The 15,625-nt window shown below is 68.3% G+C and overlaps 1 protein-coding gene across 1 annotated transcript; it reads left to right on the top strand.

Moving 5' to 3' along the window:
• The first annotated feature begins 784 nt into the window (after positions 1–784).
• Positions 785–15,161, top strand: ABCA7 (ATP binding cassette subfamily A member 7). Its single transcript, XM_064469737.1, has 49 exons — positions 785–888; positions 1,007–1,100; positions 1,357–1,498; positions 1,574–1,701; positions 1,768–1,889; positions 1,966–2,160; positions 2,276–2,365; positions 2,512–2,752; positions 2,886–3,025; positions 3,102–3,218; positions 3,383–3,550; positions 3,624–3,832; positions 3,932–4,108; positions 4,302–4,524; positions 4,627–4,848; positions 4,976–5,180; positions 5,251–5,367; positions 5,543–5,714; positions 5,924–6,055; positions 6,133–6,272; positions 6,356–6,493; positions 6,670–6,881; positions 7,023–7,095; positions 7,392–7,594; positions 7,736–7,784; positions 8,014–8,076; positions 8,779–8,933; positions 9,037–9,161; positions 9,253–9,351; positions 9,602–9,797; positions 9,922–10,016; positions 10,264–10,296; positions 10,534–10,639; positions 10,741–10,815; positions 11,059–11,228; positions 11,299–11,476; positions 11,567–11,682; positions 11,889–12,033; positions 12,121–12,244; positions 12,349–12,478; positions 12,561–12,681; positions 12,797–12,859; positions 12,936–13,042; positions 13,491–13,632; positions 13,702–13,836; positions 13,918–14,021; positions 14,127–14,219; positions 14,320–14,557; positions 14,636–15,161. The coding sequence occupies exons 1-49, from the start codon at positions 823–825 to the stop codon at positions 14,783–14,785; spliced, it is 6,738 nt and encodes a 2,245-aa protein (XP_064325807.1). The 5' UTR covers positions 785–822; the 3' UTR covers positions 14,786–15,161.
• The last annotated feature ends 464 nt before the right edge of the window (positions 15,162–15,625 follow it).

Here is a 15,625-nt window from a genome sequence, read left to right as displayed (position 1 = left end):
GCGGGTGTTCACCGGGTGGGAAGCTGCGAGTTCAGTCGTGCCGCCTCCGCCCGCCGGGGTTTGGCACGAAGCCGGCCTTTGCAGCTGGAAGGGGAGGCTGCTGCTTTGCTGCCGGGTCCTGGGGGTCGCTGACCCGCTGGCCCCTGTCTGGGGATGGATGAAGTCCCAGGAACTAGTTGGGCAGGGGGCTCGCTGGGACGGGGCTGGGGCTGGGACTGGAGCTGCGGGGTCCCAGCACAGCTTGGGGGGTCCCTGCATGACCTGGGTGTCTGAGCTCATGCTTCAAGCCCATTGCATGGGGGCAATTTCCCCTCCTGGGGCGCTGAGGGTCTCACCAGAAACACCCAGACTCACTGCTGGCCCAGCCACATCCCTCACATGGGGAAACTGAGGCACGGGCAGGTCCCCCGCTGCCCCTGGGCTGCTCAGCGCTCTGGGGCTCGGAGCTGCTCGGGTGGCTGGGGCTGCTGGGGTGCCCGGCTGCTCCCTGTGCTCGGCATGGTGCGTGAATAGGGTTCATCATTCCTAACGCAGCGCTGACCTGGAGGGACTTGCAGAGCTTGTGCCCTATTTTGCTGCTTTTGGTTTAGAAAAGAATGAGATTTGCTCCGGAAAGGAGCTTTGCTGCAGGAATGCCGGGCCAGCTCCTGCCAGCCCCCGGAGCTCAGCCGTGTGCCCGGCGCTTTGTCCGCTGTGTAATAAGCCCCGAGCCAGAGGGAAGCGAGAGCTCCGACCGTTGCCCCCAGCTTGGTGCTGACCACCAGTCTCGCCCACAGCTGGAGCTGAGGGGGGCGCGGGGCAAGTGCCCCCCACGCCCTCACCATGGCCGTGGGCACCCAGCTGGGGCTGCTGCTCTGGAAGAACTTCACCTACCGCCGGCGGCAGCGGGTGAGCGGGTACCTGGGCAGGAGGGTGCTTGGAGCCACCGGGCCCTGGCATAGGGGCAGGCAGAGCCCTGGGTGCTGATCGGACAGGGACCCCCCCCCAAACATGGGTCTCCCCCCAGATCCAACTGGCCATTGAGCTCCTGTGGCCCCTCTTCCTCTTCTTCATCTTGATCTCAGTGCGGCAATCCCACCCGCCCTTCAAGCAGCATGAGTGTGAGTGTCCTGTGCCCTCTGGGGTGGCCCCCCTCTGCCTGCTGGGCCACTCTCTGGGGTGACCAGACCCCCCGTGCCTGCCGGGGACCCCGCCCTTTGAGTGGGAACCCTGCAGGGTCCAGGGATGTCACTGGAGGAGACAAACCTGGGAGGCAAACATGAGCCAGGGGCTCACTGGTGTCTCGCCACTCAGGTGTGTGCATGGCCCCGGGGGTCCCTTGCTGCCCCCCCAGACCCATCTCTCCCTCTCCCGCAGGCCACTTCCCCAACAAGGCCCTGCCCTCGGCCGGGACCCTGCCCTGGCTCCAGGGCATCATCTGCAACATGAACAACCCCTGCTTTCGGCACCCGACGGCGGGAGAGGCCCCCGGCGTGGTGGGCAACTTCAATGGCTCTGTGTGAGTGGCGGGGGGCTGCGGGGCCTGACTGGGCAGTGGGGCCGGGGTCTCACCATCCGCCCTGCGCCCCCGCAGCCTCTCCCGCCTGCTGGCCGAAGCCCGGCAGGTCCTGCTCCGTGCCGATGGACAGCGACTCCTGCGTAGCTTCGCCCGGCTCCTGCCCACCCTGCGCCAGCTCCAGGGGAGCGGGGCTCAGCAGAGGGGTGAGCACTGGGGATGGGGGGTGCCGGGGGAGCGAGACCCCCTTGTCTGACCCCTGACCCCCCCAGCCCTGCCGGTGAGGGACTACCTGAGAGAGGACGAGACCTTCTCACAGTTCCTCTGGACCAACACATCTCTTCCCCCCGCGCTGGTGGATGAGCTGATGGGGGCTCGGCTCAGCCCCCGCATCGTGAGTGTCGGTGCAGCGCCCGCTCCCGGTGCCCGCGGTGCCGGGGGCTGCGGCGTGACCAGCCCTCTCCCACCAGCTCTTCCTGGTGGGCACCCACCTCCCGCTGAAGGCCGTGGTCTGCAACGCCTCGGAGCTGGGGGGCTTCCTGACGGGGAGCGATGCCGCCTCCACCCAGCGCCTGCAGCAAGGGCTCTGTGCCCTGCCCGGCCCCCAGCTCCGTGCCATGGAGGGCTCCTTCCTCTCCCAGCTTGACCTCACCCGGCTCCTGGTGGTGAGCCCCCGGCCTGGTCAGGCACTGGGATGCTCTGGGTGTTGGAAGGTGCCAGGGCAGAGACCCCTGGCCCCCCCGGAAGAGCTGCGACCCCCTTCCCATGCTCCCCATGTAGGAACAGCTGAGCGTGGACGCAGGCGGCATCACTGGCGCCGTGGAAGCCTTGGGCACCTTCCTGCGGGATGCAGCATCCCTGATGGAGGAGGTAGCACCCCACTTCCTTGCCCCCCATGCAAGTGCCACCCACTCACCCCACCCCCCCGCACCCCAGCGGTGCCCCACTCCCCACGGTGTCCCTGGGCATCCCTGTTCCCCACAGTCCCGCTCTTCTCCCCATCCCACTCTCCCCAGGTCTCCTCCATGACCAGCCTTGCTGAGCTGCGGCGGGAGCTCGGGGCGCTGATGGCCCCCAACACCAGCACCTCTGGCTCAGGCACCCTCAGAGCCCTGTCACGCATCGCCTGCGGGCACCCTGAGGGCGGGGGGCTCAGGATCCCCTCCCTCAACTGGTATGAGGACAACGACGACGTCAAAGCCTTCCTGGACCGCAACAGCACGGAGCGGAAAGCCGCGGCCCCAGGCAGCACCAGCAGTGAGAAGGCTGGGATGTGGGGGGGACTCGGCCAGGGGCTTGCTGGGCACAGCCCCCCGGGGCTGCCGGGGAGGCGGCAGGGGACCGGTGGTGGTGGGGTTGGTGGTGAGGGCTCGGCTCTGTCCCCGCCCAGGTCCCTTCTGCCGAGAGCTGATCCGCAGGCTGGAGTCCAGCCCCTTTTCACAGGTCTTCTGGCGGGGGATCAAGCCCCTCTTCATGGGTAAGATCCTGTACACACCGCCTGGCCCTGGCCCCGACAGCGTCATGGCCGAGGTGAGCAGGGGGCTCTGGGGAGCCTGGGTGGGGGGTGTCTCATCCCAGCCCTTGCCTCACCCCCTGCCCCACGCAGGTGAACCGGACCTTCCAGGAGCTGGCGGTGCTGGGGGAGGTGGGAGGTGCCTGGCGGGAGCTGGGACCCCAAATCTACACCTTCCTCAACAGCAGCCTGGAGATGCAGGTCCTCCAGGTGCGTGACCCCCCAGACCCTCTCCCCATTGGGAACCGGGCTTTGGTGGGCTGTGGGATGGGGGTGCAGTGGGGCGCAGCTGTGGCTCCTGGCAGGGAGCAGGGTGGGATGCAGCTGGGAGCAGGGCGGGATGCATCGCCCTGCAGTACCCTGGTGCTTTGCAGGAGCTGCTGCTGGCCCCGGGGATGGCCCAGCTCCTGGACGGGTTCCTCAACGGCACCTCCTGGAAGCTGCCGGCGCTGGCTGGGTTCCTGGTGGGGCCAGGGCTCACCTGGCACCAGGTGTACGCCGATGTCGACACGGTCCTGAGCACGCTGTCGCAGTTCATGGAGGTGCGTGTTGCCCCAGCTGCCCGGGCGGGCTGTCTCACTGAGCCCCGCTGAGCCCTGCCTGCCCTGCCTGCAGTGTGTCTGCCTGGACAAGATCGAGGCGGTGGCCACCGAGGAGCAGCTGGTAGCCCGGGCCCTGGAGCTGCTGGAGGAGCAGCAGTTCTGGGCAGCTGTGGTCTTCCAGCCCCCCACCAATGCCACGGCCCCCACGCTGCCCCCCCACGTCCGCTACAAGATCCGCATGGACATCGACGATGTCACAAGGACCAACAAGATCAAGGACAGGTCTGGGGACACCCATGCCTTTGGTCTCCATGGCCACCCGAGCAGCCTGTGCCCATGGCAGGGGGGTCCCCCCCTCCCAGCACCGTGCTCTGCCCCCAGGTTTTGGGACCCGGGCCCTGCGGCTGACCCCTTCAGTGACCTGCGCTACGTGTGGGGGGGGTTCGTCTACGTGCAGGACCTGGTGGAGCAGGCAGTGGTGCGGGTGCAGACCGGGGCTGCCCCGCGGACGGGGGTCTACGTCCAGCAAATGCCCTACCCCTGCTACGTGGACGATGTGTGAGTGGGCAGTGGGGCGCAGCCCTGGGACCCTCGAGTGACCCGCTGCTGCGGGGGACGGGGCCGAGCATCCTGCGGCATCGCTGCCCTGGGGAGGTGGCGCAGGGCTGGTCCGTGTCGTGGGTGTCCCCTGCCCAGCGGTGGTCCCGGGGTGTCAGGCTGGGGGTGGAAGGGCCGGTGCCATCTCCCCCAGGTTCCTGCGGGTCCTGAACCGCTCGCTGCCCCTCTTCATGACGCTGGCCTGGATCTACTCGGTGGCCATGATCATTAAGGGGGTGGTGCATGAGAAGGAGACGCGTCTCAAGGAGACCATGAAGACCATGGGGCTGAGCAGTGGGATCCTCTGGCTCAGCTGGTTCCTCAGCAGCTTCATCCCCTTCCTGCTCAGCTCTGCCCTCCTCGTCCTCATCCTCAAGGCAGGTTGCAGGGCACAGGGGACAGCATGGGTGACACAGGGAGCATCGGGCTGAGAGCCAGCACAGGGGGCTCTGCAGGCTCCAACCCGCCTCAATCTGCAGCTGGGAAACATCCTGCCCTACAGCGACCCGGCTGTCATCTTCCTCTTCCTGGGCACCTTCTCGGTGGCCACCATCAGCCAGTGCTTCCTCATCAGCACCTTCTTCCCCCGTGCCAACCTGGCCTCAGCTTGCGGCGGCATCATCTACTTCTCACTCTACTTGCCCTATGTGCTGTGCGTCGCCTGGCGTGACCACATCACCTTCCCGCTCCGCGTCCTCGTGGTGAGCGGCCGTGGCTGCCCCCTCCCCGATGCCCCTCGGGCACCCTGGGCATGCTGGGTGGGGGGCTTTGGAGCTGAACCCCCAGGGCCGGTCTTTCTGCCCACACCGCCGTTCTTGCCATCGCCAGAGCCTGCTGTCACCGGTGGCCTTCGGCTTTGGCTGCGAGTACTTCTCCCTCTACGAGGAGCAGGGGGTGGGCATCCAGTGGCACAACCTGGGCACCAGCCCCGTGCCAGGAGACCCCTACAACTTCGCCACGGCCATGGGGCTGCTTCTGCTGGATGCCAGCCTCTACGGCCTGGCCACCTGGTACGTCGAGGGCGTCTTCCCAGGTGAGTGCGGGCCCCCCTAGCCCCTGGCAGCCCCCCAGCCCCAGTCCCACTCAGCCCCCATCTGCTGCAGGTCAATATGGGATCCCCAAGCCCTGGAATTTCCCCTTCCTGAAGAGCTACTGGCTTGGAGAGCCATCCTCGGCTGGGCACCCTCCACACCCCACCAGCCCCCTCACTGCACCCCAAGGTGAGCTGCTGCCCACCCCGGAGCCTCGCAGCCGAAGGGCAGCAGCCATGGGGCTGGGCTCGAGCCCTCCCATCCGGGCTTTGCCCCCATAGCGGGGTGTCTGGCCTCCCACGGCCAGGGCTCCTGCCCCCAGCAAGGGGTCCTGCCTGGGACGTGACCCTCCGGTGGCTTCCAGTGCTGGTGGAGGAGCCGCCTGCCCAGCTCCAGCCCGGCGTCTCCATCCGCAACCTGGTGAAGATTTATCGCAACAGCAACCGCGTGGCTGTCAACGGGCTGAGCCTGGACTTCTACGAGGGACAGATCACGTCCTTCCTGGGCCACAACGGGGCCGGCAAGACCACCACCATGTGAGCTGGAGGGCTGGGGTCTGGCTGGGGGATGCTGCGGGGCCACGGCTGGCGACAGGAGCTGAGCCTGGCTCTGCCCTGGCACTGTCCAGACCTGGGAGCCCACGAGGCCAGACTCCGAACACCCCACATAGAACAGGGCACCCTGGCCCTGAGCCCCACTGGTCCTGCACTCCGTGACCCTCTTTCCCTGCCGGTCCCCCATCCAGGTCCATCCTGACCGGCCTCCTGCCCCCCACCTCTGGCACTGCCTATATCCTGGGCTGGGACATCCGCTCTGATATCGACAGCATCCGCAAAACCATGGGGATGTGTCCCCAGCACAACGTGCTCTTCGACATGTAGGCAGGGGCGGGGGGGAGCAGTGCGGGGGGGCTGGCGCAGGCAGGGCGGCCCACCTCACCCCTGCCCGCCCCAGCCTGACGGTGGAGGAGCACGTCTGGTTCTACGGGCGGCTGAAGGGGCTGTCGGAGGAGCAGGTGAAGGCAGAGATGGAGCAGCTGATCCAGGACACGGGGCTGCCCCACAAACGCCGGGAACAGACCAGGAACCTCTCGGGTGCGTGAAGAGGGCAGGACCGGCACCCGAGCTGGGGTCTGCAGCCCCGGCCCCCCCCCAACACTGTCCCTGCTGTCCCGCAGGCGGGATGCAGCGGAAGCTTTCGGTGGCCATCGCCTTCGTGGGCGGCTCCCGCGTGGTCGTCCTGGATGAGCCCACGGCCGGCGTTGACCCCTACTCCCGCCGCAGCATCTGGGAGCTGCTGCTCAAGTACCGCAAAGGTCAGGGCTGGGCGGACACGGGGCTCCCGCTTCCCCCTCCTTGCGTCTGAGACCCCAGCTGTGGAGACCCGGCAGCAGGGCCCGGGGGGCGAGCAGGGAGGCGTGCTGGTGGGGAGATGCCCACAAAGCGGGGTCCTGCGAGGGGGCCCGGGGTCGAGCCCGCTGCCTGCCCCCAGGCTGCACCATCATCCTGTCCACCCACTACATGGACGAGGCGGAGCTGCTGGGGGACCGCACCGCCATCATCTCGCAGGGCCGGCTCTGCTGCTGCGGGTCCCCGCTCTTCCTCAAGGCCAGGCTGGGCACCGGCTACCACCTCACCCTGGTGAAGCAGGAGCAGGCTGGGGTGGGCGACAGCACCAGCACCGTCCCTGGCACCACCAAAAAGGTGGGTCCCTCAGCCCCAACGAGCATCAGCCGAAAGGGGGGCCGGCACCTCTGTCCTGGGTATCGGGGGAGCAACAAGCCCCAGGCTTGGGGCTGGATCCTGCTGCAGGGTGTGCCAGGCTCCGGCTGCTTTTTCCCACAGGATGGCAGCGACTCGGAGCACAGCAGTGACACGGGCCTGGGCAGCAAGCAGGGCAGCGAGGCCAGCACCGTGGGTGAGGCTCCCATCCCTCCCTGCACCCCCAGTGCGGCATCACCCCCTGGGTGCTCCCCGTGCATCCCCCCCATCAGTTGGGGGGGACCTGTGAGTGCATTCAGCCCTGTGCCCTGCTCTGCCGCTGTTGCAGGCCCCCGGCACTGTGGGGCAAAAGGGGCTCCCTGCCCTCCTGGTCCACACAACCCCGCCCAGGGACCCCCAGACCGGGGTGCAGGGCACATGCCAGCTTTGGCCAGCTCCTGCGCCAGCCACTGGCTCCTACCCCAGGGTTCCAGCCCTCTCCATCCCCCCCAGATGTGGCGCAGCTGTCAGCGCTGATCCAGAAGCTGGTCCCTGGCTCCCGGCTGGTGGAGGACATCGGGCACGAGGTGCTTTTCGTCCTGCCCTACAGTGGGGCCAAGGATGGAGCCTTTGGGGAACTGTTCCGCGAGCTGGACGCCCGCCTGGGGGAACTGGGCATTTCCAGCTACGGCATCTCCGACACCACCCTGGAAGAGGTACCCGGAGAAGCTGCGGTTCCTGGGGTGCCCACCCTCCCTGGAGATCTGCCAGGGGCTGCCTGCGACCTGGGGGATTTGCCTTGCTGGGGCGGTGGGTGCTGGCAGCCGTGTTTAATGCCAGCCCCCTCCCACCCTCAGATCTTTCTGAAGGTGGCCCAGGACATGGGGGTGGATGCTGACACAGCAGGTAAAATGCCTCAGTGCTGGCTGGAGCTGAGCTTTAGGGTGCAGGGGGTGCTGGGGGGAGATGCTTAGCAGCCCAGAGCAGAGAGGTGCAGGGAGGCGTTCCCAGCACCCCATGTGGCCCTTGCCCTTCCTAGGGCTGGGGTCCCTGTTGGGAGCACCCGTGGGTGCAGGGAGGCGTCACAGGCTGTGGCCTCAGTCCCACCCTGGTGGTCTCACCCCTGTTTTGTCAGGCACCAGGAGAGGAGCAGCCCCCTGTGAGGGGGTAAACGTGGAAGCAGCCGACGGGGAGTTGGGTAAGGAAGGGGGAGATGAGACCTGGGACCCCTGAGCCGCCCAGCCCCTGCTGCTGGGTGGCCCCTGCCTTCACCCCCTGGGCTGGGGCCGTGGCACATGTCCGTCTGGGCATGTGTCCATCCAGGCAGGCATCCCTTCAGGCACATGTGTCTTTGGGCATGCGCCCCTTTGGGCAGGCAGTGGGCAGGGGGAGGCTCAGGGACACGCGTGCAGCATCACTCCTGCCCAGCCTTGGGGTGTTCGCCAGGGCATCGGGCAGGGATGGTGGTGGGTTTGGGGGCGCCCAGCTCTGTGCAGGGGTTGGGAAGGAACATGAAATGCCAGGGGACATATCCAGGCCCCTTCTCCTGGAGATAGAGCTGGTGTGGGGGCAGCTGCGGGAGTCTGGGGGTGCTGCATAGTTTGGGGAGCCAGCTCTGCCCTGGGGCGGTGCTAACCCCAGCTGGGCTGGCACCGGCATGGCTATAACCCCTCTTTCCTCTCCTTTACACTGAGCCCAAGGAGCCCGGCGAGGTAGGAGCTGGGGACTGGGGGGGCTGGGGGGCTCCCATCATGTCCCTGCATTCAGTGCACCATTCCTGCTGGGGTGGGGGGACACCCCTGCCAGCACACCATCCCCCCCGTATGCCACCCAGCATGAGCCCCTGCCCCTTCCACCAGCATTGCTGGGGCCAGGGCCAGACCTGTGTCTGCCCTTGCAGCCGAGGAGCCCCAGGAGACGGACCTGCTGCGTGGGGCGGCCGGTCAGGCCTGCCGCAGGGTGAGGGGCTGGGCGCTCACCCGCCAGCAGCTCCGCGCCCTCTTCATCAAGAGGATGCTCCACGCCCGCCGCAGCACCCGGGGCTTCTTCGCGCAGGTACGGCTGGGGGACTGGGATGGGACGGGGCCGTGGTGCGGAGGGTGGGGAGGGGATGGGGCAGGAGGGTGCGGAGGTGGCCTTGACCCCCAGCTCCTGGCAGATTGTCCTGCCCGCCGTCTTCGTCTGCATCGCGCTGCTCTTCAGCCTCATCGTGCCGCCTTTCGGGAAGTACCCACCGCTGCGCCTCCAGCCCTGGATGTACGGGCAGCAGTTCACCTTCTTCAGGTGCACCCCCATCCCTGTGTGCCCCCATGTTCCCCATCCCTGTGTCCTCCATCCCCGGCTGCCATCAGCTCACTGCCACATCTCCCGGCAGCAATGATGCCCCGGGGGACCCCGACACGGCTCGGCTCCTGGACGCGCTCCTGGCAGAGCCGGGCTTCGGCACTAAGTGCATGAAGGATGCTGGGGAGGCGTGAGTGCCTGCGCCTCACGGGGACGGGGGGCTGGAGGGGCTGGGAGGGGGCAGCTTGGGCTCGGCCCCCACCTCAGTGCCTGCCTCTGCCCCGGGAGCAGCACTGCCAGCTGGTGCCATGCCGCGGGACCCCCAGCCATCCCCGCGGTGGGGGGTGATGGCAGGGGCAGGCAGGGGCAGGTCCCGATGCCTCTGGCTTGCACCAGGCTGGTTACAGGGGTGTCTCTCTCCTCCGGTGCCGGGTGCCCAGGATGGGACCGTGTCCCCCAGCTTCCCACCCTGATGGCTTCTTGTCCCCCCTGGCTTCCCCGGCCCTACTGGAAGCGCTGCAGGGCAGGAACTGGACGCAGGATGAGCCGTCCCCCCCATGCCGGTGCAGCGGGCCGGGGGCTCACAGGATGCTGCCCGACTGCCCTGAGGGGGCTGGAGGGCTCCCGCCACCCCAGGTAACCCCCAGCCCACAGTAGAACCAGCCCAGCCCTGGGGCACCGGCGCTATAGGGTGCGGGTGACGCTCCAGGGAGGCCAGTGGGGCTGTGTGTCCGTCCAGCCCGTCTGTCCGTCCCTTCAGGTGCAAAGGGGCACAGGCGACGTCCTGCAGAACCTGACGGGCAGGAACATCTCCGACTACCTGGTGAAGACGTACCCCCAGATCATCCGCTGGGGGTGAGTGCTGGGGCCGGGGCCTCCCTGGGGACACCGCAGGGAAGATGGGGCAGGGCTTTGGCACACGCTGCCGCCGCGCTGGAAGCAGGGAGGGACGCTGGGCACCAAACCCAGCCAGGGCTGGAGGCAGTGAGGACACTGCAGGGTAAGGGGGAAGCGCCGGGGTGCTTGTGGCCGGGTGGGCAGGTGCTGCCGTAACGTCTCCTCGGGGGTATTTCTCTCCCTCCCTCCCCCCCATTTTTTTCAGGCTGAGGAACAAGAAGTGGGTGAATGAGCAGAGGTGAGCCCGGGGCGGGACTGGGGTCTCACGCAGATGGGGGGTTGGGGGGCAGGACCTCCTGTGTGAGGTTGGGTAGAGCCTGAGCATTCTGTGGCCAGAGTCTTCATCTGGGCAGCCTCAGCCCTTCACTGTGTGCCCCTCACCGTGGCGTCTGGGCAGGTGGGCTGCCCAGGGTGGAAGGGCTGGGAGGGTTTCCATGGGATGGCAGGTTTGGAGGTGCCCGTCTCTCCCCTGCAGGTATGGTGGCTTTTCTCTGGGTGCCGGCAGCTCCCAGGCCCTGCTGTCGGCGGCAGAGGTGGATGAGGCGGTGATGGAGCTCCGGGCACTGTTCAACATCACCCCGGTACAACCGGGGCTCTGCCCTGCCCCGGCTTGGCTCCGGCATCCCGGCACTGGGAGGGCTCTGGCACAAGCCTGCTCCTCACCCTGTGTTCCCACATGCAGGGCAGCCCCTCGGACCGGCTTCTGGGCAACCTCAGCCGCTTCATCGAGGGCTTGGAGGCTCGCAGGAACATCAAGGTGCGCCTGACCCCAGGGCTGGTGGTCCAGCGGGGCCGAGAGCTGGGAGGCAGCAGGGGATGCAGCACCCGGGTCCCCGTCCGGGATTGGAGCAGCTCAAGAAGGACCGAGCTGGAGGGGAGCGGGAGCCCGGCGGGGAGCAGGGTGCTGCGGGCGCAGCCAGCGGCGGTGCTGGGCGGGGGGGGGGGGGCGGTGCTGGGGCGGCAGGGGGGCTCTGAGCCACCGGGCTCCCCTGGGCTGCAGGTTTGGTTCAACAACAAGGGCTGGCATGCCATGGTCTCCTTCCTCAACGTGGCCAGCAACGGGCTGCTGCGCGCCCGCCTGCCCGCTGGGACCGACCCCGCGCTCTACGGCATCACGGCCACCAACCACCCCCTCAACCTCACCAAGGAGCAGCTCTCGGAGGCCGCCCTGTGAGTGCTGGGGACTGGGGTCCCACAGGGCCCCTCCCCGTCCCCAGCTGAGCCCTGTCTTCCACGGCAGGATGGCCACCTCGGTGGACGTGCTGGTCTCCATCTGCGTGATCTTTGCCATGTCCTTCGTCCCGGCCAGCTTTGTGCTCTTCCTCATCGAGGAGCGGGTCAGCAAGGCCAAGCACCTGCAGTTTGTCAGCGGGATGAGGCCCGTCACCTACTGGCTGGGCAACTTCGCCTGGGACATGGTGCGGGTCAGGGACAGGGATGGGATACAGCTCCTGGGGGGCCAGGTCCCATTTGTGACATCCCCCCACCTGCCTTCTCCATGTCCGCAGTGCAACTACCTGGTCCCTGCGCTGCTGGTCATCCTCATCTTCCTCTGCTTCCAGCAGAAGTCCTACGTGTCCTCTGCCAACCTGCCCTCCCTGGTCCTGCTGCTGCTGCTCTACGGGTGAAGGGCCAGTGGAGCCCAGCCAGGGCTCAGCCCCCACACGGGGCTGGACCCCGGGGAAGGGGGTGGTGCAGGGGAATCTGAGCGGGGCTGGGGGCAGCCCTGGCTTGGGGGATCATGGTGATGGGGGGGGTGGGTGCTGGCTTGCCCTGCTGTGTGCCCACAGGAGGTGCATCTCAGCCAGCCCTTCCCTCTCTGCCCTCCAGCTGGTCCATCACCCCCCTGATGTACCCAGCCTCCTTCCTCTTCAGCATCCCCAGCACTGCCTACGTGGCCCTGACATGCATCAACCTCTTCATTGGCATCAACGGCAGCGTGGCCACCTTTGTGTTGGAGCTCTTCGTGGACCAGGTGAGCCCCCGGGATGCCTCGGACCCCCTGTCCCATCCCTGTGAGGCTCTGCCAGCTCCCCCGCCCCTCTCCTTGCCTCCCTGACAGAACCTCAACAACATCAACCGCATCCTGAAGAAAGTTTTTCTCGTCTTCCCCCACTTCTGCCTGGGCCGAGGCCTCATCGACATGGTGAAGAACCAGGCAATGGCTGATGCCTTCGAGAGGTTCGGTGAGTCCTGGGCCATTGGGGCTGCTCCCCCTCCCCAAAGCCTGGTCAGTGCAGGGGCCCTCCCCGGCGTCCCCCCCTCCTACAGCCCCTCTCACTGCTCGCAGGGGACAAGCACTTCGTGTCCCCCCTGTCCTGGGATCTGGCAGGGAAGAACATGTTTGCCATGGCCATTGAGGGCATCATCTTCTTCCTCTTCACCCTCCTGCTGCAATACCGCTTCTTCCTGCGGCTTGGGTGAGGACCGGCCATGGGGCGGCTGTGGGGCAGCTGTGGGGCCAGCAGTCCTGGAAGTGCCCCCTGCCGCTGTTGCCCCCAGGCCACGGGCTCTGCAGCTGCCCTCACTGGGGGAGGAGGACCGGGACGTGGCGAGGGAGCGGGCGAGGGTGGGCAGCATCCCCCCGCACGGCCACCTCCTGCTGCTGAAGGACCTGACCAAGGTGTGTGCCATGGGGCCGGTCCCTGCTGCGGGGGTCCAGCCTCTCCGTAGCCCCAGTCCCACTGGCGGGTGATGGGTGGGGGAGCACCCAGCGCTGCCTCGGCTCTGCCGTGCAGGTGTACCGGCGCAGGAAGGCTCCGGCAGTGGACCGGCTCTCCGTGGCCATCCCCCCTGGAGAGGTGAGCACTGGACAGACGGACAGATGGCTCTGTGGGCAGGGCCGGGGCTGCCGTAACCCCGGTCTGCACCCCACAGTGCTTCGGCCTCCTGGGGGTGAATGGTGCGGGGAAGACCTCCACCTTCAAGATGCTGACGGGGGACACAGAGGTGACGCTGGGGGAGGCCTGGCTGAAAGGGCACAGGTGGGTGAGACGGAACGACCCCATGGCCAACCTGCTGCTCCCCCTCTCCTCGTCCCCACAGCACGTGTGCTGTCATCCCTGTCCCCACCCTGTGCTCCTCCTTGCCCTCACCCCTGCAGCATGCTCACTCCTATTCCCGCAGTGTGCTCAGCCTCGCTCCTGGCCCTGGAGCTTGTCCCCCTCCCCGCCACGGGCTCAGCCATGTCCCCCTCCCCACCACTGCCTCAGCCGTGTCCCCCTCCCCACCGCGGGTCAGCCGTGTCCCCCTCCCCACCGCGGGCTCAGCCGTGTCCCCCTCCCCACCACTGCCTCAGCCGTGTCCCCCTCCCCACCACTGCCTCAGCCGTGTCCCCCTCCCCACCACGGGCTCAGCCATGTCCCCCTCCCCACCACTGCCTCAGCCGTGTCCCCCTCCCCACCACGGGTCAGCGTGTCCCCCTCCCTGCAGCGTGCTCACCGACCTGCAGTCCGTCCACCAGCACATGGGTTACTGCCCCCAGTTTGACGCTATCACGGACCTGCTGACGGGGCGGGAGCACCTGGAGTTTTACAGCCGCCTGCGTGGTGTCCCGGAGGAGGAGACCCCCAGGGTAGGGCCCGCGCCCCAGCCCCCCCGTCCCAGGGGCCCCCCATCCTCATCCCCTCCGTGCCTCTCACAGGTGGCTCAGTGGGGCATCACCAAGCTGGGGCTGGGGCCACACGCGGACCGGCCGGCGGGCAAGTACAGCGGGGGCAACAAGCGCAAGCTCTCCACGGCCATAGCCCTTCTCGGCTCCCCGCCCGTCGTCTTCCTTGTGAGCAGGGGGCAGTGGGGGGGGTCCCGTGGCAGGGCCTGGCCCCTGCCCGGGCTGACGCCGCTGCTGGGGTTGTTGCAGGATGAGCCCACAACGGGGATGGACCCGCGAGCCCGGCGGTTCCTGTGGGATTGCATCCTCAGCGTCATCCGGGAGGGCAGGTCTGTGGTGCTCACGTCCCACAGGTGAGCCCCCCCCGGACCCTGGGGTCTGCGCCGCTCCTGGAGGGGGGCACCCCGGAGGGGAGCACTCCTCCACCCCCACGGGGCCTCTCGCCTTCCCCCCGGCAGCATGGAGGAGTGTGAGGCGCTGTGCACCAGGATGGCCATCATGGTCAACGGCCGCTTCCGCTGCCTGGGCAGCGTCCAGCACCTCAAGAACAGGTAACGGGCCTCGGCGAGGGCTCCAGCAGCGAGGGGCAGCTGCCCTGTGGGGACGGGGGCACTGCCGACCCCTGCAGCGATGTTCCCTTCTCCCACGCAGGTTTGGGGACGGCTACACGGTGGTGGTGCGGGTGGGTGGCGCGGGGCCGGCGCTGGTGGAGAGCCTGATGCAGCGCTGCTTCCCTGGCATCGTGCTGAAGGAGCGGCACGGGGGGCTGCTGCAGTACCAGCTGCCCTCCCACGCCGGCTCCCTGGCCAGCGTCTTCAGCGTCCTGGCAGCCCACCGCGGCCCCTGCTGCATCGAGGACTACTCCGTGTCCCAGACCACCCTTGACCAGGTGATGGGGGACATGGGGCACGAGGGCGTGGGTGCCAGGGTCCTGCCGGCGCTGCCCCTCACCCTGCCCTCCCCACAGGTCTTCGTGCACTTTGCCAGGGAGCAGAGCGATGAGGACCCTGGAGGGGCTGCGGGACCGGGGCAGGATGTGACCCCAGGGGCACCCAGCCGCGGGAGGAGGCTGACGCCGTTCCTGGAGGACGACAGCTACCAGGAGAGCTCTGTCTGAGCGGGACCGCAGTGCCCCACGGACCCCATCCCCAGCTGTGACTGCAGCACGACCCGGGGCCCTGGGGCTTCCAGCACCCCGGACCCCCAGAGCTGCACGGGGGACTCGGCCGCATCCCTCCCACCGGCACGGCCGGGGCCACCGTCCCGCGGGATGGCCCAGGCACTAGCGAGGGTCGGGGCGCCAGGGCAGGGCTGGCCCCAGCTCCCCCTCGGCGGGGTTGTACCCTCTGGGGGGCTGAGTTGGACGTGGGGGGGGGTCTGCCCTCGGCCCGGGCAGGGCTGGGTGCTGGGGCTGGCCCTGGGACCCCGAGTGCTCGCTGCCAGAGCAGAACCTGCTGTAAAGGAGCAATTCAATAAAGACCCGCGGCACCGCACGGGAGGGTGGATCGCCCTCGCACCGCTGCAGCCCCACGGGGGTCCCTGGGGGCACAGGGTGGGGGGCGGCAGGGTGGCCCTCGTGCCGGAGGCCATGGCCCCCCGCCCTGCAGCCCCTTCCCCGCGGCTCCCCGAGTGGCCGAAGGTCCGCCAGGGTCTTCCTCACCGGGGTGGTCCCCAGGCAGGGGCAGGGCCGGGTGGGGCTGGGCGGGGGGCCCTGGCTGCCACCCTCCCAGGGGCTGCGCCAGCGTGGGGCAGGGCTCTCGCCCCCTCAGCCGGGTGTCCCCTTGGGGTCTGCACCACACGGGGACATGAGCGGGGCTGGGCTGAGCCCCGAGAGCCGAGGGGCGCGAAGGTTTTGGGGTGCTCGTCTCCCCCCTGGGACCCCTCTCTGGCGGGGAGGGGGGCGCGGACATGGACCTTCCCCACAGGGCTGGCGGGCCGTGCCTGGGGCTCTGCCCCC

Source organism: Phalacrocorax carbo, chromosome 19 (genome assembly GCF_963921805.1).
Source record: "Phalacrocorax carbo chromosome 19, bPhaCar2.1, whole genome shotgun sequence".
Lineage (NCBI taxonomy): Eukaryota > Metazoa > Chordata > Aves > Suliformes > Phalacrocoracidae > Phalacrocorax > Phalacrocorax carbo.
The sequence above is the reverse complement of the archived record's forward strand: the minus strand, read 5'-3'. Positions and strand labels throughout refer to the sequence as shown.